The sequence below is a fragment of the Rhinatrema bivittatum genome, chromosome 4 (genome assembly GCF_901001135.1).
Source record: "Rhinatrema bivittatum chromosome 4, aRhiBiv1.1, whole genome shotgun sequence".
Classification (NCBI taxonomy): domain Eukaryota; kingdom Metazoa; phylum Chordata; class Amphibia; order Gymnophiona; family Rhinatrematidae; genus Rhinatrema; species Rhinatrema bivittatum.
Window position 1 is genome coordinate 325,773,682 of NC_042618.1, and position 22,654 is coordinate 325,796,335.

Consider the following 22,654-nt stretch of genomic DNA (forward strand, 5'->3'; position numbering starts at 1 on the left):
AGTCAGCTGCCACTGCCGGGTTCAGGGACCACTCGTGTGGCTTAAAGGACTGGCTGAGGCGGTCCGCCAGCGTATTCGGGTAACCTGGCAGGTAGTTGGCCTGCAGATACATCCCTCTGGAAAGGGCCCAATCCCAGACCTGTATCACTTCCTGGCAGAGGAGGAAGGAGCCCGTGTCGCCCTGCTTGTTGATGTACCACATCGCCACTTGGTTGTCCGTTCTGATGAGGACGACCTTGGAGGACAGCCTGTCCTCGAAGGCCCATAAGGCATACCAGATCGCCTGCAGCTCCAGAAAGTTTATCTGGCAGCAGGCCTCGGCCACAGTCCAATGGCCCTGGGTATGTAGGCCGTCTGTGTGGGACCCCCCACCCCTGAGGAATGGCATCGGTGGTGAGGGTCATCTGGGGCAGCACAGGTTGAAATGGGTACCTGGTTTACAGCTTGGGCAGGGTCTCCCACCAGGTCAGGGAGAGGCAAAGAGGGTCCTTGACAATCACCGGCGCCTCCAGATTCTAGGATGCCTGCAGCCACCGGGACCGCAAGGCCCACTGAGGATCTCTCATGCAGAGGCAGGCCAGGGCAGTTAGTGTAGCTGGATTCAAAAAAGGTTTGGATAAGTTCTTGGAGGAGATGTCCATTAATGGCTATTAATCAATTTTACTTAGGGAATAGCCACTGCTATTAATTGCATCAGTAGCAAGGGATCTTCTTAGTGTTTGGGTAATTGCCAGGTTCTGGTGGCCTGGTTTGGCTTCTGTTGGAAACAGGATGCTGGGCTTGATGGACCCTTGGTCTGACCCAGCATGGCAATTTCTTATGTTCTTAAGGACCGAGACCGCCATATGGCCCAGCAGGCAGAGCAGCAGATGGACTGGCACCCTCCTTCTGTTTCGAAAGAGGGTAGCCAGCGAGGAGAGGGCAACTGCTTGATCCTTGGGCAGAAAAGCTTTTGCTTGTGTCGTATCCAACCTGGCACCGATAAAATTCAGCTGTGGAGACGGATTGAGATGTGATTTAGGGAAGATGACAACGAATTCCAATATCTGTAAGGTCTGAACCGTCAAGGCTAGGGCATTCAGGGCCCCGGATTGGGAGCCGCTTCAAATCAGTCAATCATCCGGGTACGGAAAGACATGGACTGAGCGACGCCTGAGATAGGCAGCCACCACCTCCAAGCATTTCGTGAAGGCACGTAAGGCTGAAGCCAGCCCAAAGGGCAGCAATTTGCACTGAAAATGTACCATCCCCACCAGGAAGTGGAGATACTGCCTGTGGTTGGGGACAATTGCAATATGGGCATAAGCCTCCTTTGAGTTGAGGGAGCAGAGCCAGTCTCCTCTTCAGAGGAGTGGGATCAGCATGCCCAGAGAGTCCATTTTGAATTTTTCTCTTACGAGAAATCGGTTTAACGCCCTGAGGTCGAGGATGGGGCGCAAGCCACCATTCCTCTTTGGAATGAGGAAGTACTTCGAGTAGAAGCCATGGCCCCATTTATTTATTTATTTATTTATTTATTGTTTTTGTTATACCGAGTTTCATGACAGGCATCACATCAACCCGGTTTACAATTAACAGAGTGTGTAAAGCATAACATAACTTAAAACAATGTTCTCAATAAGAACCTTGAACTTTAAATACAGTGAATAAATACAGTGAATCAAATAAAGGATGTGAGAAAGTTACAAAAAATCAAAATCCCATTGCTCACGACGGATCAGTTTTACCACATCCGCCGCTAGAAGGGCAGAAAGTTCTGATTGAAGGATGACCTGATGGGTGGGCGTGCCCCACGATGGACATGGGGGAGCAGTCTCTGGGAGCCTGCTGAAGTTCAGGCAGTAGCCCTGTCAGACAATGGAGAGAACCTAACAGTCTGAAGTGATTGCTTCCCAATGGCAGGTGAAGCAAAGAAGCCTGCCACCGACTGGGGGATCGACCGCCAGGGGAACTGACGTTTGGCTCGTGCCCTCACCACCAGTCAAAAGTCGGCGGACGGGGCCTGCTGGGGGACTGGTTGTGCCCTTGGAACTCGCTGCTGTTAGCCCTGACCTCTGGGGCTGGACTGAGACGGGTGGGCACGGGCAACTGGAGGAAAGTACTTCCTCAGCTAGAAGAAGGGCTTGAGAGAGCCCGGCCTGGAGGACTTCCTAGCAGTGGAGGGGCCTTCAGAGGGTCTGGCAGAGAGTTGCTGAAGCGCATCATGTTGATCTTTCAGTTGCGCCATGACATCTTTCACCTTATTCCCAAACAGGTTCTCACCTGTAATGGGGAGGTTCACAAGCCTGTCCTGAATCTTTGGTCGGAGACCAGAGGCCCGGAGCCAAGCCAGCCATCTGGTGCCAACGCCACTAGCAGCTAGGCAGGTTGCGGTCTCAAAAATGTCACAGGTAGACCTGACCTCATGTCTATCCACCTCAAGCCCCAGAATGGCAATGGCTGCAAGGGACTCCTGCTGTTGCTGGGGAAGGCCCTCCACAAACTCTTGGACCTGCTTCCAAAGGTTGCAGTTGTATTGAGTTATGCATAGCTAGCAGGCTGCAATATGAGCAACTAGCATAGCCCCCTGGAACATTTTCCTCCCTATGCCATCGAGCTCCATGTGTTCATACCCCGAAGGGGCAGAAGCGTGTGGCCGGGAGCATCTGGCCTTTTTAAGCACGGACTCCACCACTGCTGACTGGTGGGATAGATGCCGCCGTTCAAAGCCCACGGCCTGTTGAACCAGATAAGTCACATCAACCTTCCTGTTTACCAGGGAAACCGACAATGGATGTTCCCACATACAGAGGAGGAGCTCCTTAAAGATGTCGAACACTGGCACAGCCACAATCTCCTTTGGAGCATCGATGAACTGGAGGACCTCCAGCATCCTGTGATGGGTATCCTTCTCCAACAGGAGCTGGAAGGGGATGGCCTCTGCTATGGCCCTTACAAAGCTGGAAAATGACAAGTTTTTGGACAGAGATCGACGCCGTTCCTCTGGAGGGGAAGGCTCTGAGAGGGGTCATTAGAGAACTCAGAGGACGAGTCTGAGGAGCCATCACCCCACAGGTCATAGGGACCATCCTCCTTGCTAGGGCCCAGACACCAAGGGCGGGGACTGGGAGGGACGGTAGGCCTGGGCCCCAAGGGCCATGGGGGCACCAGCGGCATCGATGGACCCCGGGCATCGAGGTGGGCATTGGCCACGGTACGCTGAGAGGAACCAGTGGCAGCCTAGGGAACCGCAGGCATGGACGCCTGGTCCCCGAGGTTTCATCCTCCTCAGAGGACCCAGGAATCGGAATCGCTCCCAGTGGAGGGCATCGGTGGCCAAGGAGGCCAGAGGCCTTTCGGGCACCGGTTGCGACGGTAGGATGCCAAGAAGGACATCCAGACGCTCCAACAGGGGCTCGAACATTGAAGGTGGAGGCTCGCGCACCGGTATGGGACCCGGTGGCACCAGCAGCTCGATGCTCTGTAGCGTTTTGAGCACCACCAATTGCAGCCTGTGGTCCAACTCCTCCTGAAAGTCCTGGGTAGTAAGGACTGAAGAAGGGGGACTAGGCATCCCCAGCACATCCTCGGAAGGTTCACGAAAATGCATGGCGCCCAGCACTGTTGCCGGTGGGGAACGCCTCGGGCTACCGGAGGCACCGGAGGATGGGGCCTCCGGTGGCCAGTGCCGCTTCAGTGGTGGCTTGGCAGCCACTGATGCCGCTCCAGAACCAGACCTGTGGCAGGACGGTGACCGGTGTCAATGCTTCCTGGATTTCTGGCACTCGGCCCGGTCTTTCCCTGGCGCCAAGGAAGACGATGACCCCAAGGTTAGGGGGAGGGGAGAGACCACCATGGATCGATCTCCCTCTCCCTGGTCCTTAGGGATACTGGAGAGCAGGACAGCCAGGGGAAGAGATGGGGGTGGTTCCCCGCGGTCCTTGGGGGTGGAGAATACCGAAGCCGAATTGGAGGGTTTTGGAGAGCCGAAGAGCTTCTCCATTTTATCCAGATGCGCACGACGCCCTTTGGGGGTCATTTGGTCACACAAATGACACCCCCAGACGTCATGCAGGGCCCCTAGGCAGAGGATACATACCTCATGCAGATCCGTGATGGACATGCTCCGCGGGCACTGGGGGTATCGTCGGAAACCTGACCATGCCATCGAATAAAGAGGCTAGCACGCGGTCAATGATCAACGGGCACAACGGTGTGGGAATTAGGAATTGACCACGAATAACAAAGGCAAAAGCAAGGGTATCTGCTGACCAACTGCGAAGGGGGACCCGACACAGAAAAACCCCTGAAAAGACAGAAAAACCTTTCAAGGATTTGGAGCTCCACAATCATGAAGCTACTGCACTGCGGAAAAGAAGAGACTGAAGGGGAACCTCATGTGGACTCGTGGATAGCAGCAGGCTGAGCATGCTCAGTCTGCCAGTCAAAGTTTCTAGAAACTGACAAAAGTTGATGTCACCCACAGATGAGGACTACCATCCAGCTTGTCCTAGGAGAAAAAGGACACCTACCTACCTAGAACCACACGTACCAACATTCAGATGTAACTTCGATATTATGGACAGATGACTAATTTATGAGTATTAATCAGTAAACTTTTATTGGTCCTGTTTGAATTCTTACAGCCTTTCACCTCATGGGAAGCACCAATACAGTATACACACACTGGGAACCTTTTAACATCATCTGGGCCACAAGCGAGAGCTTACCCTCATAAAAGAACCCCGCCCCTAGGGATTGAGAGTCAAGCGTGGGATGGAATTGCTAGCCGGAGCAGCCCCTGAAGAGAAACAAATTAGTTATTTGCCCAAAGGAGCTATAATCCTTCAAAAAAAGGGGTTACACATACATTCCATCTCGCTATCCAATGACTCCATTCTGCCAATTTAAAAAGAGAACTTGACAGGATTTTACAATTAAATACAGGGCCATGCATACTAACTGTAATTCCCAAAGACACAAAAATAGAAGAAATTTCAAAATAAATCTAGTGCATAAAGCTCAAGTCCTACTTTATAAGTGAATCTCCTCATCAGGGATTTGACTACAGAAGATACAATTAATCCTTCCTAAAAGAAACACTTCATATTAAACAGAAGATTTAAAAAAACTTAAATGTTTCTATGGAAAGAAACCCACCAAGGGTGGCCCTACTGATTAGCAGTGTTTGGTTCTAGCTTGAAAGTCCGATGTTTTAAAACCTTGCGCACTTTCTACAAAAAAAAAGCCCAAATGTATAACCCAAGGAAGAAATGGACTCTCACATAAAACAATAAGTTTAGAAATTGTACTGGAAAGGTACAGAATGAACTATTTTTCCCTCTCCTCATCCCCAGCCTCAAGTTTGAAAAGTCTGGCTACATCATCCATTAATCTGGCAGGTAACTGAGTGCCTTCCCTATAGCACAGCATAAATGGCAGCTGTGTTAGCTTGGGAGAACCACCAGTAAAACTGAGAAAGAAAATATATAAAATACACAACCTGCCAAAAAGGTGTCAAGACAGGTGATCATTTCTCATAGAAGCATTACAAGTGATGTATTTTCTCATCAGAAACTCAGGAAATTGTTTTAGAAACAAATGGATGGATGGCTTGATTCATGAAATTACCTTGACACAAAATGTTACACTAGCCTCTGCTATTAAGGGAATGTACTGAAAGACCAAGATAAGCCTTTTGCCACAACCGTATGTCAATTTTTTATAACATGTTACATGTTAACTTAGAATCAGCCTTTATACAGGGTCTCATTAAAACTCTTATTTCTCCGATAAATAAGCTGAAGGCAATAAGGTAAGTACAGTTTGTGTTTATTTTTTTATGGAAACGACTACTCACCATAATCCTTCTTGCAGTATTTTTTCATGTTAATCTTAAGTTTCCCTTTGGAAGCCTTGCAGTATGAGTCACAGTCTGCAGGGGGAAGAAAACATTAACAAAACAAATTAGACTTCTTTTTTTTTTTTGTGTTAAGATCAGGAGAAAGAAAACTGCAGCCCATTCTGAATAAGCAGTGTGCCTGCGATATCCATCTGCCTGGACCAATTGTGTTGTCTAATAGTGCTTGTGGGGCATTCAGAAGCCTTCCCTCCATTTCTAAAGAAGTCCTTTTATATTGAGCAAGGACTGATGAATCTCTCAGTTGTCTGTGGGCTGCCACTGCCTTAGTGTAAGACCCTAGGGCTTCCCTTATTGTGCCACCCAGGGCTTTTGAGAGCCACATAAATTCCCTCCCGTTGTTAAAATGCAATTGGAGCCTGATTAAAGCCTATACAGGCCTCATTGTCACCCCTAACCTAGGCCTATGTCAGACTTTGGCATTCATTGCATAGAAATTCTGGCTGAGGTCACTTCCAAACAAAAGAGGTCAGAGAGGAAATTAGCAGTCCATGAAGCATTAGCAAAACCTTTTGGTGTCCACTCTAGTAGAGTGTGCAAAATAAAATACCCCACTAGGAACATTTAATTTCTAATGTGCTCCGCTGCTGTGACACAACCTGACATCTTTAGAGCATCATCCCATGTTCCAAGTGTTGCCATCCATAGTGGACTGGTGGCTCTGGCAAAGTTAATAGCTGTTTCCAGCAGCAGTAATGGATTGCCTTGATCTATCAAATATAAGGTTGATTTCTGTTTAGTGGAGGAATTGTGCAGACTTAGGTGAAGCTGCTTTTACCTAGAAAAGTCCAAAAATGTATTTTCGTGTCTCTGACTTCTCCTTTTACATTCATTTATGCTGCATGTTTGTTTAAATATAGGAAAGGCTCCGCTTAAACATCCTGGTCTGCAGTAGAAGGTATGACATCAGAGATCTCTAATTCAGCCCCAGATATTATAACATCGGGGACTCCTGAATTTTTTTCTGCAGTTTGCTTACATTCTTGTGTTCAAATAGGAGACCCTTTACTAGAGTAATAAACCAGCAAATCAACCGATAATAGCAAAATGCCTGAGAGAGAATATGTTGGGTGGATGTAATAAGCTATATTCCTGATAAGGTCTCAGACATTTTGACCTTAGGAATCATTCTTCAAAGTTTTCCAGAGGCCATAATGTCCCTCAGGTTTGAGCCGTCTCAGTTAGGACCAGCCTGGGCCATGAGACAGTGAATGGGCTCACAGTAGACCAGATCAGGCATATACCCAGTACAGACTCCCAATTATTTTTGTAGCTCTTCTTTGAATTCCTCTACTCTACCGTTGAAGGAGGTATGGCAAATGAGGTCTCATCAGTTAGAGATGTGCATCCATTCAATTCATCTTCAGAGGTTTGTGCGCTTACATTTTTTATGCACATAAACAGAACTTACATGCATAAATTCCGAAAACAAATGGGGTTTACATTCCAAAAATCCCCAAAACAAAAACAAACCAAACGTTTTTGGCTGCATACCCCTATCAACAATGATTGTACAGAGGCTTTATCACCTTTTTTACAACTGGAAAAACCTCTCCCCTATGTGCTCTAGCATTGCTTTGGCTCTGACCACTGTCTTTTTGTATTATTTTATAACATTGAGATCATCAGATATGATTACACCGATACTTTTATTTGTCATCCTAAGAATAGTATTTAGCTCTTCTCAAGAGCTGTGAGTACCACGCCAGCAGCGTTCAGAGCCCCAATCAACCACAAGAAGCCAGGATGTGAGCTGGTAATTGTTCCTCAGTCTCTTACTCATTAACAGAGATAGTTTAGCACAGATTGACCTTAAATCATCTCAAACACTTGACTCTCTAACCAATAAAGTTCATTTTGGTCACCTTTATTCTTTAAACTCTTAACTTGATGAAAAATTATAGATGTGATAAATTACTCTTTTTGGAATATGAGCTCATAAAATTCATAGGCCAAATGTGAGTCCTATCACTGATGTGGGGCCAGTTTGTTATGCCAGAGGTCATGCTGAGGAAGGTCCCCTTGCCAGGCTACAGAACTGCCAAAGAATCTTTGAAATAGAAAATAATCCTCCCATATCCAATGCACAAGGGGTTATTAAAAGTAATTTTGTTTCATTGTTTGCTTCATTTGATGGCATACTAACCCCAATGTCAACCGAAATGAAATGGAGCAAATAGGAGTGTGGATAAATGCTTTTGCAGAAGCCTTGCATTCATTTGAGATTCTGACAGCTACACTAAGTCCTACAGTACCCCATTAACACAACAAGCCTTTCAACATGGCCTGTGCATGTGAAAGGAAGTTAGAGGTGGATACAACATAATTAAAGAGACAATTAAGACGCAGAGGTTCATATGCAAAAGATCTGCTTGGGTATTAAAGAGGCTATTAAAGCCAAAAATGCATCCTTGAAAAAAATGGAAAGGTGCATTAGTAATGACAAGTTACATGTAAAACACTAATAAATAAAAAAAAGGCAAAGAGTTAATTTGAGGAGAGACTTTGTGGGGACCAAAACTAATAATCAAAGATTTTTCAAGTTCAGAAAAAGTAAGAAACATACAAGGGAATCACTTGTGTCATTAGATAATCAGGAGGTATAAAGGGCACTAAAGGAAGAGGAGGCCAAAGCAGAAATATTAAAACTAATTCTTTGCTTTAGTCTTTACTGTGGAAGATGTTAAGTATATACCCGCGCCAGAACCAAACACTGGGAACAGAAACCCAAAAGAATAGTGAAGAATGAAGAAGTTGTGATTACGTGGGATATTCCTATTCCCACAGAGAGGAAAACCAAGGCGCGAAAACCAGACATTGTGGTGAAGAAGAACACAAGAAGAGCTTTGCTGATAGAGGTGTCAGTACCCGGTGACTATTTTGTAAATTATTTGGAGAAAGCAAAAATCCTTAAGTGCCAACATGGAAAAAAGATACAGAAATAGTCCCAATCATATTGGGTGCCACTGGTCTGATTAGAAAGAATTTTCAAGCATATTTTGAGATGTTGCCTGTTAAGATTACTCCCTATGAACTCGAGAAGGAAGCTCTCTTTGGTACAATGCAAGTATTAAGAAGGGCATTAGCAGTAAATTTGAGAGACAGAGTTCATCCCCAACATGCCATGGCTTACAAATGAGGTTCATTCCTGACAAAGAATGAACAAAGCAAACCCAATTGGAGAAATGACCCAAAGAGAAACCAATGTTTGTAGTTGATGATTCAGAGGAACTGAAACAAATCAATAAGAATCTTGAAGAGATGCTACAGCAAATTCACAAATTAAATAGTAACAAATCGCCCGGATCTGATGACATTCACCCCCAGGGATCTAAAGGAAGTCAAAAACAAAATTGCAGACCTGCTATTGGTCATCTGTACCTTATCATTCCAAACTGCATCTGTACCTGAGGAATGGAGAATAGCCAATTTTCAGAAAAGGTTCCAAGGATGACTCAACTAACTACAGACTTGTGAGACTGACATCAGTGCCAGGTAAAATGGTAGAAGCTATTGCTAAGAACAAAAATTACAAAATATGATGGTAAATTTTAAACAGGCGTGCGGGTACACATGTGCGCGTTTGCCAGTTCGTGTCCACAGATGCATCCATTTTATAACATATGCGTGCATATGCATGCATGTTATAAAACAGCCTGGATGTGTGTACATGTCCGCACAATTTTAAATGGATACCAGCATATGTGTGCAAATGCCGCTTCTACCATGTAAGTGGGGGGAATTTTATAAGGGACGCATGTTAATGCCATTCGCCATTTTCCCAGTTTGCCCAATTAAGGAATAGGACTTCCAAACCTCCCTTATTTAATAGCCACTCTTTCCCCCTTTTAGCCCGACCCTTCAAACCCCATTGACTAGCCTACATTTTTTTCTTTTAATACTTACATACCATCTATAGCAGAAGTAAATTATTTACATGGCAGGGAACCAGATGCACGTAAAAACAAATTTTACATGCACATTTCTTGACCAGACTCTGCCATGCCCATGTTCCACCCCTTTTTTTAAATCTTTTCACTTGTGTACACAGCAGGAGATACACACGTCCATGGGTGGTTTATAAAAACCACTCGGTGTGCGCTGGTCCAACTTGTGCACATATCTCCTGGTTTTGGCACGCTAAGGACTTTTAAAATTCGCCTTTATATGGATAAACATGGTTTAATGGGGAAAAGTCAGTATGGAGTTTTTAAATTAAGTTCGTGCCCTACTAATTTATTAGAATTCTTTGAACCAAACTCTCCCGCTTGTGACTTGTTCCTTGACACAATGGAGGCGTTAGGATGGACTCAACACATTTCTGAAGCCACACACAAAGCTGGCAACACTTTTGATTTAATATTCGCAAATTCCAACTACTACAATATAAGTACTAAACACAAGATAATTCCCTGGTCTGACTAACCTAATCAAAGCTGAGCTAATATTTAAAAAAAACTAATAACTAAAAACTCTTGAGATAAAAGCACCATATCATTCAGAAAGAAAATAAAAAAAGAACAGCAACTATTGCATTAGAGATCAAAATTAATGATTTCAACCTAACAGCTGCTACGATGCATTTAATTCATGGAAAAATATGATCAAAGAAATTGCAGAGGAACATAACCCTATACAAACAATAACTATAAATAAAAACAAAGTAAATCAGAGAAAATTGAACCCCTAGTATAATGAAAAACTGAGATTCCAAAAAACTACTAAGAAATCTAGAAAAAAGATGGTGAAAAAAACCCTATAGATGAATCACTTAGAAGATACAATCTCACCTATCCCAGTACAGAACACTAACGAACAAATAAAAAAAAGAATATTATACAAAACAGATACATGGAATTATCTTCAACTCAAAACTCTTGTTTGAGACAGTTAAGAGTCTAATTAAAGACCCCTTTTCACATCATACAATGAACATCAATTTTACAAAAACTTCATGTAATGATTATGCAACAGCACTAACAGAAAAAATCAAGATGCTGAATCAACAAATAACTTATTCCCACCCTCCAATAGTAACAGAAGATCTATTACCACAAGATAAATAGTTATCTTTTGACAGATTACCAAAACTGGAGATAAGCAAATTATAATCAAACTTAAAACTACTACACATCCACTTGACCGGATACCAACCACCCTATTAAAACAAGTAAACCAGACAATAACTTCTACAATCACAATGCAAATCAACCTCGCCCTCGAGGAAGGCTATATGCCCCAAGGTCTAAAACAAGCAGTTATAAAACAAATTTAAAAAATAAATCAGGTAGACCTGATGATTGGAATAACTACCATCCGATCTCCAACTTAACCTTCATTGTGAAAATCCTTGAAAAAGCAGCCTTTACCCAACTGGAAAATAATCTGGAAGATAACAAGATACTTTATCCTAACCAATTTAGATTAAAAAAAACACTCAACCAAAACTCTTCTTCAGTCCTTATCTGAAACTATTTTATGAAGTTTTGACTCAAACAAATCATACTGCCTAATCCTAATTGATCTAACAGCTGCCTTTGACACTGTTGACCATAATATGCTATGCCAACAGTTGAAAAACATCGGGCTTGATGGAAATGTTCTAAAACGGTTCACCTCATTTCTCGCAGATAGATCATTCCAAGGAAAACTTGACAATTACTTGTCTGACACCTTCCAAAGCACAACTGGTGTTCCACAAGCTATCAGCGCTAACAGCAACATTATTTAATGTCTACGTGCTACCCACTTGCAAATTACTCTGACCTGGGTTTAAACGTCTTCCTGTTTGCAGATCTTCAGAACATAAGAACATGCCATACTGGGTCAAGCCCAGCACCATGTTTCCAACAGTGGCCAATCCAGGCCATAAGAACCTGGCAAGTACCCAAAAACGAAGTCTATTTCATGTTACTGTTGCTAGTAATAGCAGTGGCTATTTTCTAAGTCAACTTAATTAATAGCAGGTAATGGATTTCTCCTCCAAGAACTTATCCAATCCTTTTTCAAACACAGCTATACTAACTGCACTAACCACATCCTCTGGCAACAAATTCCAGAGTTTAATTGTGCATTGAGTGAAAAAGAACTTTCTACGATTAGTTTTAAATGTGCCACATGCTAACTTCATGGAGTGCCCCCTGGTCTTTCTAGTATCTGAAAGAGTAAATAGCCGATTCACTTCTACTGTTCTAGACCTCTGATGATTTTAAACATCTCTATCCCCTCAGCCATCTCTTCTCCAAGCTAAAAAGTCCTAACCTCTTTAGTCTTTCCTCATAGGGGAGCTGTTCCATTCCCCTTATCATTTTGGTCACCCTTCTCTGTACCTTCTCCATCGCAATTATATCTTTTTTGAGATGCGGTGACCAGAATTCTATATCATAGAAACATAGAAACATAGAAATGACGGCAGAAGAAGACCAAATGGCCCATCTAGTCTGCCCAACAAGCTTCACACATATTTTCTCTCATACTTATCTGTTTCTCTTAGCTCTTGGTTCTATTTCCCTTCCACCCTTCCACCCCCACCTCTATCCCTCTGAATATATGATTAAAAGAAAAGAAAAACTAGCTCAATGGAAACTCTCAAACTCCAAAATAGCAATTAATTTGGTTAAGGCGCAACCCACAAAAACTATACCCCCAGGGATAGATCTCGGAAGTTGCCAAGTAACCCCTGCTACACAAGTGAGAGATCTAGGGTTCCAAATCGATGAAAATTTTACAATGAAAGCCCACATAAGCAAACTGATTAGATCTGGTTTCCACAGACTGCGGATTCTGAGCCAATTAAAACCTCTACTAAGCTCAACAGATTTCAGAACAGTTTTACAATCTCTCATTTTTTCAAACCTTGACTACTGTAATTCATTACTGCTAACAAGTTACTTAAAACCCTTGCCGCTGCTAGATTATCTGGAGCAAGAAAATTTGACCACATCACCCCAATACTGATGGCTCTACATTGGCTTCCTGTACAGTCAAGAATACATTATAAAGTTCTAACTATAATATACAACATCATCAACCTTAACAACAACGATCTGCTGGGAATATCATTCAAACCTCACATCCCCCTGAGAACTCTCAGATCACAGAACAAAGGCCTCCTTGAAATTCCAAATTTAAAAGGCTCTCAATCTTACACTAACTAGAGATGAAGTGATCCCAATTGCCGGCCCAAACTATGGAATTCCATGCCAGAAGAACTTTGAAAATTAACAGATAAAAAGAAATTCAAAAGCGACTTAAAAACTTGGCTATTCAAAAATGCCTTCTACTTGACTGTAACACCTAGCCCCCCATGACTCAGATAAATAATTCTCATTCAATATCCCACGTCCCCTCACTAACCCTTTTTATCTAGCTCTGTTTCTAAGTTAGATATCTACCTATGAACTACTACCATTTCTAAGAATGTCTATCTACCCTGTAACACTCATTTCATTTATGAATATTTTACATGTAAACCATTGTGAACTAGTGATTCTCACTTGGAATGAAGGTATATAAAACACTTAAAAATAAATAAGGTGAGAACAAACATGTAGACAAAGGTGAGACAATCAACATTGTGCATTAGGATTTTCAGAAGGGATTTGATAAAGTGAATAAGGTGGTGGTTAAAAGATAGGAAACAGAGTAGGACTAAATGGTGAGTTTTCCCAGTGGAAAGAGGTAAATTCTGGAGTACCTCAGATCATCTGTACAGGGAATGGTATTGCATAAATTATTCATTAATGATTTGTAAAAGGAAGCACTGAGTGAGGTGATCAAAACTGCAGATCATACAAAGATTAGGGATGTGCATTGATTTGAAATGAATACACAAAATGCAACAAAAATTAGGTCTTTTTTTTGTTTGCTCTGAATAGAATTAACCTAAAATGGCCTCCTATAAAAATAACACATTTTCAGATATTTTAGTATTTGTGGCAAAAAAAAACAAAAAACCACAGGCTCCCGCAGTCCTGGAAAACCCCTTCCTGCCAAGCAAAACAAACCTGGGGGCCTAGGCCCCTCCCACTCCAGTCTCAACAAACTAAACTAATCTGGCTGGGGTCTGTGTAGGGCCCTCTCCCCCTCATTTAAATATGCCAGGGCCAGAGTGTTTCCACCCTCTTCCCTGATCCTAAGGGAAAAAAGGGCAGGAGCGATGCCCACTCACTCCTGCCCAGAATCCCGATCCTTTATAGATGGCACTGTCTGCCTGAAAGACAACGCCAAAGTGACTTTTGTTCAGTTGTGTATCATAATAGCGCCGGCCACACTGGAAGAAGGTGCGAAGTGACTAAGTGCCCTTTTTTACTCAGGGTATAGGAAGGGCACTTAGACATGGGGGGTGGGAGCTCCACAGCCCCAGCACATTTAAACAGGGAGTCCTGCCTGCCATAGCCTGGCAGACAACGGCCGGGCCAGATTGGTTTTTTGGGCCGGGAGAGGAGGGGTGGGGAGGCCCATCTGGGTAGGCTCGGGCCCTGGGTAAACATTTTGCTGGGTAAGAGAGGGTTTTCAGGGCTGCATAATGTCCTTTTTTTTGTTTTGGGGTTTTTCGCGTTTAATGATTTTTGTCAGTTTGGCAAATTAACTGAACATAAGAACATAAGAAACTGCCATGCTGGGTCAGACAAGGGTCAATAAAGCTCAGCATCCTGTTTCCAATAGAGGCCAAACCAGGCCACAAGAACCTGGCAAGTACCCAAACACTAAGTGGTAGATCTTTAAAAAATACGCGATCGCATACTTTTGTTCGCGCACCAGGCGCAAACAAAAGTACGCTGGATTTTATAAGATATGCATGTAGCCGCGCGTATCTTATAAAATCCGGGTTCGGCGCGCGCAAGGGGGTGCACATTTGTGCAACCTGCGTGCGCCGAGCCCAGCGCGCGCTGCCTGTTCCCTCCGAGGCCGCTCCGATTTCGGAGCGGCCTCGGAGGGAACTATCCTTCGCCCTCCCTTCCCCTACCTAACCCACCCCCCGGCCCTATCTAAAACCCCCCCCCCACCTTTGTCGGCAAAGTTACGCCTGCTGAAAGCAGGCATAAATTTGCGCGCGCCGGCCCGGCAGCCCCGCTCCGTCCTCCGGTCCCGAGGGCTGGTCCGGAGGCCTCGACCACGCCCCCGGGCCGGCACCACGCCCCCGGACACGCCCCCTCCCACCCCTTTTCGAAAGCCCCGGGACTTACGCGCATCCCAGGGCTTTATGCGCGCCGGCGCGCGCAGGTCTTTTAAAATCCGCCCCTAAAAGGATTCTAAGCTACTGCTGCCAGTAATAGTAGAGTTCATTCCCTAAGTCTACTTGATTAATAGCAAGTAATGGACTTCTCCTCCAAGAACTTATCCAAACCTTTTTTAAACCCAGCTACAGTAACTGCACTAACTACATCCTCTGGCAACAAAGTACAGAGCTTAATTGTACATTGAGTGAAAAAGAATTTTCTCCAATTAGTTTTAAATGTGCTACCTGCTAACTTCTTGGAGTGCCCCCTATTCCTTCTATTATCCAAAAGTGTAAATAACCAATTCACATCTACTTGTTCAAGACCTCTCATGATCTTAAAGACCTCTATCATATCCCCCTTCAGCCGTCTCTTCTCCAAGCTGAACAGCCCTAACCTCTTTAGTCTTTCCTCATAGGGGAGCTGTTTCATACCCTTTATCGTTTTGGTCACCCTTTTCTGTACCTTCTCCATCACAACTATATCTTTTTTGAGATGCGACAACCAGAATTGTATTTAGTATTCAAGGTGCAGACTCACCATGGAGCAATAGAGAGGCATTATGACATTTTCCGTTTTATTAACCATTCCCTTCCTAATAATTCCTAACATTCTGTTTGCTTTTTTTGACTGCTGCAGCACACTGAGCAGATGATTTCAAAGTATTATCCACCATGATGCCTAGATCTTTTTCCAGGTTGGTAGCTCCTAATATGGAACCTAACATCGTGTAACTACAGCAAGGGTTATTTTTCCCTATATGCAGCACCTATCACTTGTTCACATTAAATTTCATCTATTTGGATGCCCAATCTTCCAGTCTCATAAGGTCCTCCTGCAATGTATCACAATCTGCTTGAAATGTAACTACTCTGAATAATTTTGTATCATCTGCAAATTTGATAACCTCACTCGTATTTCTTTCCATATCATTTATAAATATATTGAAAAGCACCAGTCCAAGAATAGATCCCTGAGGCACTCCACTGTTTACCCTTTTCCACTGACAAAATTGACCATTTAATCCATTTAATCCTACTCTCTGTTTTTCTGTCTTTTAATCAGTTTGTAATCCACAAAAGGACATTACCTTCTATTCCATGACCTTCTATTCTCATGAGGGACTTTATTAAACGCCTTCTGAAAATCCAAATACACTAATCTACCGGTTCACCTTTATACAACATGTTTATTAACCCATTCAAAAAAATGGAGCAGATTTGTTAGGCAAGACTTCCATTGGGTAAATCCATGCTAACTGTGTTCCATTAAACCATGCCTTTCTATATGCTTTACGATTTTGATCTTTAGAATAGTTTCCACTATTTTTCCCAGCACTGAAGTCAGACTCACTGGTCTATAGTTCCCAGGATCGCCCCTGGAGCCTTTTTTAAATATTGAGGTTACAATGGCCACCCTCCAGTCTTCAGGTACAATGGATGATTTTAATGATAGGTTACAAATTTTAACAGATCAGAAATTTCATTTTTTAGTTCCTTCAGAACCCTAGGATGCATACCTTCTGGCCCAGGTGATTTGCTACTCTTTAGTTTGTGAATCTGGCCTACTACATCTTCCAGGTTCATAGTGATTTGGTTCAGTTCACTTGACTCATCACCCTTGAAAACTATCTCCAGAACTGGTATCTCCCCAACATCTTCATCAGTAAACATGATAGCAAAGAATTCATTTAGACTGCAATGGCCTTATCTTCCCTAAGAGCCCCTTTAACCCCTTGGTCATCTAATGATCCAACCGACTCCCTCACAGGTTTCTTGCTTCGGATATATTTTTTAAAGTGTTTATTATGAGTTTTTGCCTCTACAGCCAACTTCATTTCAAATTCTCTCTTTGCCTGTCTTATCAATGTTTTACACTTAACTTGACAATGCTTATGCTTTTTCCTATTTTCTTCAGATGGATCTTTCTTCCAATTTTTGAAGGATTATTTTTGGCTAAAATAGCCTCTTTCATCTCACCTTTTAACCATGCTGGTAATCATTTTGCCTTCCTTCCACCTTTCTTAATGCATGGAATACATCTGGACTGCGTGTCTAGGATTGTATTTTAAACAATATCCATGCCCTTTGAACACTTTCAACCTTTGCAGCTGCACCTTTCAGTTTTTTTATAACTATTTTCCTCATTTTATCAGTTTCCCTTTTGAAAATATAGTGTTAGAGCTGTATATTTACTTATTGACCCCCTTCCAGTTATTAGTTTAAATCTGATCATGTTATAATCACTATTGCCAAGAAGCCCTACCACAGTTACCTCTCTCACCAAATCCTGCATTCTACTAAGAATTAAATCTAAAATAGCTCCCTCTCTCGTTGGTTCCTAAACCAATTGCTCCATTAAGCAGTCGTTTATTATATCCAGGAACTTTATGTCTCTAGCAAGTCCTGATGTTACATTTACCCAGTCAATATTGAGGTAATTGAAATCTCCCATTATTACTGCACTGCCAAATTGGTTAGCTTACCAGAATTCTCTTAGCATTTCATCCTCTGTCTGACCATTTTGTCCAGGTGGACGGTAGTATACTCCTATCACTATACTCTTACCCAACACACATGGGATTTCTACCCAAATAAATTCTACTGAGCATTTAGTCTCTTGTATGATCTTTATCCTGTAGGACTCTATACCCTTCCGGACATACAGCGCCACACCCCCACCAAGTTGATCCTCCCTATCATTGCGATATAATTTGTACTCTGATATAGCACTGTCCCATTGGTTATCCTCCTTCCACCAGGTCTCTGTGATTCCAATTTTGTCAATCTCATCATTTACTGCTATACATTCTAACTCTCCCATCTTACTTCTTAGACTTCTGGCATTGGCATACGTCTGAATTGAAAAATGCTTTAAATGAACTGAAAAACAACTCCCCCTACCCCCAAAACAATAAAACAAAGTGAAACAAAAATTAGAAGACTACATATCCCTAAGAAAGATATTCATAATAGTTAAAACAGAAGCAGATTGGGAGGAAGTGCAGAAGGACTTTAAATGTCAGATGAAATTTAAAGTGGACAAGTGCAAAGAGATTCACGTCAGGAAAAATAATCCTAATTATAGGTGTATGATGCTGGGTTCCACATTAAGAATCATTACTCAGAAAAAAAATCTTGGAGTCATTATGGACAGGACATTGAAATCATCTGCTCAGTGCATTGCAGTGGTTTAAAACACCCCAAACAGATTGCTAGGAATGATCCAAAAAAGAATGGAGAACAAAACTAAGAATATTATAATGTCTTTATATAAATCTATGATGTGTCCACATCTTGAGTATTGCATTCAGTTCTGGTTATACAATCTCAAAAGATATCAGAATTATTAAGGGCACAGAAAATGGTAACACAAATTAAAAAGTTCTCTTATGAAGACAGGCTAAACAGTTTAATGCTCTTCAGCTTGGAGAAGATATGACACAGGAGATTTCATAGATGTTTATAAAACCACGAGTAGGATGGAACAGATAAATAGGAAACATTTATGCACTCTGTTTTAGATAGTATTAACTGGTGGCAGATTTAAAACATATTGGATGAATTCTTTATTCATGCAATGCATGATTAAGCTATGGAATTTGTTGCCAGAGTATGCGGTCAAGGCATCTAGCATAACTGAGTTTAAAAAAAAGATTTGGACAAGTTCCCGGAAGAAAGGTCCATAAATAAATATTAGCCAGGTAGACTTGAGGCAAGCCACTGCTTAGTCCTGGGAGTGGGCAACAAGAAAGATCTACTTTTTGGGTTCTGTTGGGAAATTCCTAAAGTTCCAAATTGGTCACTATTGGAAATGTAATGATGGTATAGATAGATCCTTGGTCTGACTCAATATGGTACTTCTAACATTTTTAGGGATAACTTCAGGAGTTACTCAGACAAATCTCTGGTTTCAAACCCCCCCCCCCCCCCCCCCGTTCTCTGGGGGCTTAACTTTAATCGGTTAGCACTGATATTGGGTGCTATTCAGATATATTTATTTGGGTAAGTCTGGTTGCATTGGAAGGCTGTTCTAAAGTTATACAGACATTTTTAACTGGGTAACTTTGAATTTATCCAGGTATATTCAGTGAAACGGATATCTGGTTACGTTCCGCTGAATATCCAAATAAAGTCTCTTACTCCATGGCTTATTCAGTATCGATCTCACAGATTTTAGTCAAATCAATGATCTGTGGAACAGCAAAGTGTACTGAAGACATTAGCGGTGTCCATGGAGCATCTCAGCGCCTGCCTTGACTCTGTGGTACCTGCAGGTGCAACCCCATCCACGCCGAGACTTCCGATGCCGGCACTACCCATGCGCTTAGCCATTTCACTTCCTGCTCCTCCTCGTTATGTCGGGGATTCGCAGTGATGTCAGGGATTCCTTAACCAGTGCAAATGCACTTTTGCCTCCAGGCTGCGTTGTTCCCTGACAGCACTATTAAGTCTACCTTCATTCTGTCCTTATTTGAGGGTAAGGCGGCTTCCCCCCCTGTGGGAATGCTCGGACCCCATTCTCCAGGTTCTTCCCCAATTCCTGGATCTTTTTCAGACAGTCTTCGAAGAACCAGGTCGTTTGGCAGTTTCTGGATCTGAACTCCTGCATATCCGCCAGGGCAGGCGTTCCCTGGCGGATTAAACAGTCGAATTTCGTACACTGGCTACTGAACTCCATTGGGGAGGACTGCCTTCGGTCTATCTTTTTAGATGGGCTAGTGCCCAGAATCAAAGATGAGTTGGCAGCCCGTGAAACTCCGGCCTCTCTAGATGCTCTTATAGAGTTAACAGGCAGGATCGACAGATGCCTGCAGGAGAGAGCCCACAAGCTACAGGGCCCAAGGTGGCATGTGGCTGTTGTCAGTTGACCTCCAACATTCTTCTCCCACCTCACATCCACCTTCGTCTCCTGAAAAACAAATGGAAGAACCCATGTAGTTGGGTAATGGTCGCTTGTCTCCTGAGGAACGTTAGAGGCACCAATGGGCTGGACTCTGCCTGTACTGTGGAGAACCTGCTTATCTAATTGCTCACTGCCCTGTTCGATCGGTAAACTCCCGGGCTTAGGACTCACCGGGGGATTGATCCTAGGTCTGACCTCACCTGTTCCCTCATTAACGCTGCCAGTAACTCTCTCCATGGGAGGTCATGACTTCTCCACCTTAGCCTTGGTAGATTCCGGAGTTGGTGAGAATTTCCTGATGCAAGATCTTGTGGAGCAGTTAATTCCTACTCGTTCTTGTCCAGTACCATTGACTCTCTCCTCGATTCATGGGGACCCTCTCCCAGGGAAGATCATACACACCACTCTGCTGAAATTCCACACAAATCCGCACTACCGGGAAAGTCTCACCTTTTATGTCATTCAGAAGGTCATCCGTCCAGTGGTGCTCGGCATTCCCTGGCTGCAGCTACCCAATCCCCAGTTTGACTGTCCTCGCTACAGCTGACCCAATGGGGACCTGGTTTCCAAAAGACCTACTTGAAGAAGCCCGCTGCTCCCTTATGGTTTTCCAGCACTTTGGCCTCTGACTGTTTACCTCCACAATACTCCCAGCTTGCAGACGTCTTTTCCAAAGAGGCTGCAGACATGCTGCCCCTACATCTGAATCTGGACAAAAAACAACATGGTCTACTCATTCTCCTCGATCTATCAGCCGCATTTGACACGGTGAACCATGCAACACTCCTGGATCGGCTATCTGACATCGGTTCAAATCTTTTCTACATAACAGATTTTACAAGGTCAGAGTCAACAATAATGAATCACACCCCGTCTGCTCTTCTTTGGGAGTCCCTCAAGGCTCATCCTTATCCCCTACCCTCTTCAACATTTATCTTTTACCGCTCTGCCAGCTCCTCTCCAAGCTAAAATTAACCCACTACATCTACGCAGACGATGTGCAAATATTCATCCCGGTTACTGAATCTCTTCAAAAAACACTAGAATTCTGGAACAACTGCCTACAAACCATCAACAACCTGCTCATGAGCCTTAACTTAATCCTTAACTCCAATAAAACGGAAATACTCCTCGTCTCACATGACTATAGCGATGCAAGCTCTAACATACTCCCCTCTAGTCAACCATCCTTTTCTTCTCAAGTTAGAAACCTAGGAGTCATCATGGACAATCAGTTAAACCTAAAGAGATTTAGTAATAATACCACTATAAATTGCAGGTCCTAAAACGGCTCAGACCGCTCCTTCACTTCCAAGACTACCGTTCAGTTCTACAAGCAATCATCTTCTCAAAAAATTGACTATTGTAACTCTCTGCTACTCAGCCTCCCAGCTAACACCATAAAACCCTTACAAATACTCCAAAACGCCTCAGCCAGGATTCTGACAAAGCAAGAAAAGAGACCATATTACCCCCATCTTGAGGAACCTACACTGGCTCCCAATCAAGTTTAGAATCACCTACAAAGTACTTACAATCATACACAAATCCATCTACAACCTCATTCCACTGGAACTTAACATTCCTTTTCGACCACATATTCCCTCCAGACCGGTGAGAGCAGCTTATAGAGATACCCTCCTCGTCCCTCTCATCAAAACCTCCTTAAGTAAACGAGCTCTATCCACGGCGGGCCCCGCGCAATGGAACTCGCTACCTCCAGATCTCCGGCAGGAACAATGCCCACTTACCTTTAAAAAGAGACTCAAAACCTGCCTATTCAAACAAGCTTTTAACCTATGCCAATAATTTCCTCTTATCTCACCTCTCTATCCTACAAGCCATCTTTCAGATTATCCACCAGATTTATATATCAGAATAGCATTCCAGCACAGCGATCGATCAATCCAAAATATGTAAATAAATAATGTAGACTTGCTCCACAAAAGAATCTTAATATTATTATTTAATCGTTGTATATTATTTATTCATTGTATTTCACTCCCCAGTTCCTTCGTGATCCAAGTTTATCTCCCTTATTCAATGTAATTGCATTCTTACATGCCTTTCAATGCTATAATGTAAACCGAAGTGATATGTAACTTTGCTACATGAATTTCGGTATATAAAAATGTCAAATAAATAAATAAATAAATAAATAAATCGGGAGTACGACTGTGCCATCAATCTGGTGCCGGGTTCCACACCTCTCCGAGGATGGGTCTACCCCTTGTCCCTACCAGAGACCCGCGCTATGTCAGAATACATAAAGAAAAATCTACAAAAGGGCTTCATTCGACGGTCTTCCTCCCCGACGGGGCCCGGCTTCTTCTTTGTGGGCAAGAAAGACGGTACCCTTCATTCTTGTATTGATTACCGTGGCCTGAATGCAATCACCATGAAGGACTGGTACCCACTACCGCTCATAGCCGAGTGTTTGACTGCTTAAAAGGGGCGAAAATATTCTCCAAGCTGGATCTCCGTGAGGACTAAAAGTTGGTCCGGATACATGCAGGTGACGAATGGAAGACAGCGTTCAACACCAGGGATGGCCACTACAAGTATCAGACTCTGCAGTGCCCCTGCCATCTTTCAAACCCTGTTGAATGAGATTTTCCAAGACCTCTAC

At 43.3% G+C, this 22,654-nt stretch overlaps 1 protein-coding gene across 2 annotated transcripts in view; it reads right to left on the reverse strand.

Moving 5' to 3' along the window:
• The window catches only part of NTN1 (netrin 1), a 649,091-nt gene that overhangs the window by 129,318 nt on the left and 497,119 nt on the right, over positions 1–22,654 (reverse strand). The window contains exons 6-7 of one of the 2 annotated variants that reach the window (XM_029600331.1): positions 5,840–5,914; positions 4,687–4,780 (exon numbers count right to left, since the gene is read on the reverse strand). In XM_029600331.1, the coding sequence (XP_029456191.1) occupies positions 4,731–4,780; positions 5,840–5,914 (125 nt within the window). In that variant the 3' untranslated portion in view covers positions 4,687–4,730. Of the gene's footprint in view, positions 1–4,686; positions 4,781–5,839; positions 5,915–22,654 lie in introns of those variants that run through there. The other variant, XM_029600330.1, reaches the window with a different exon arrangement.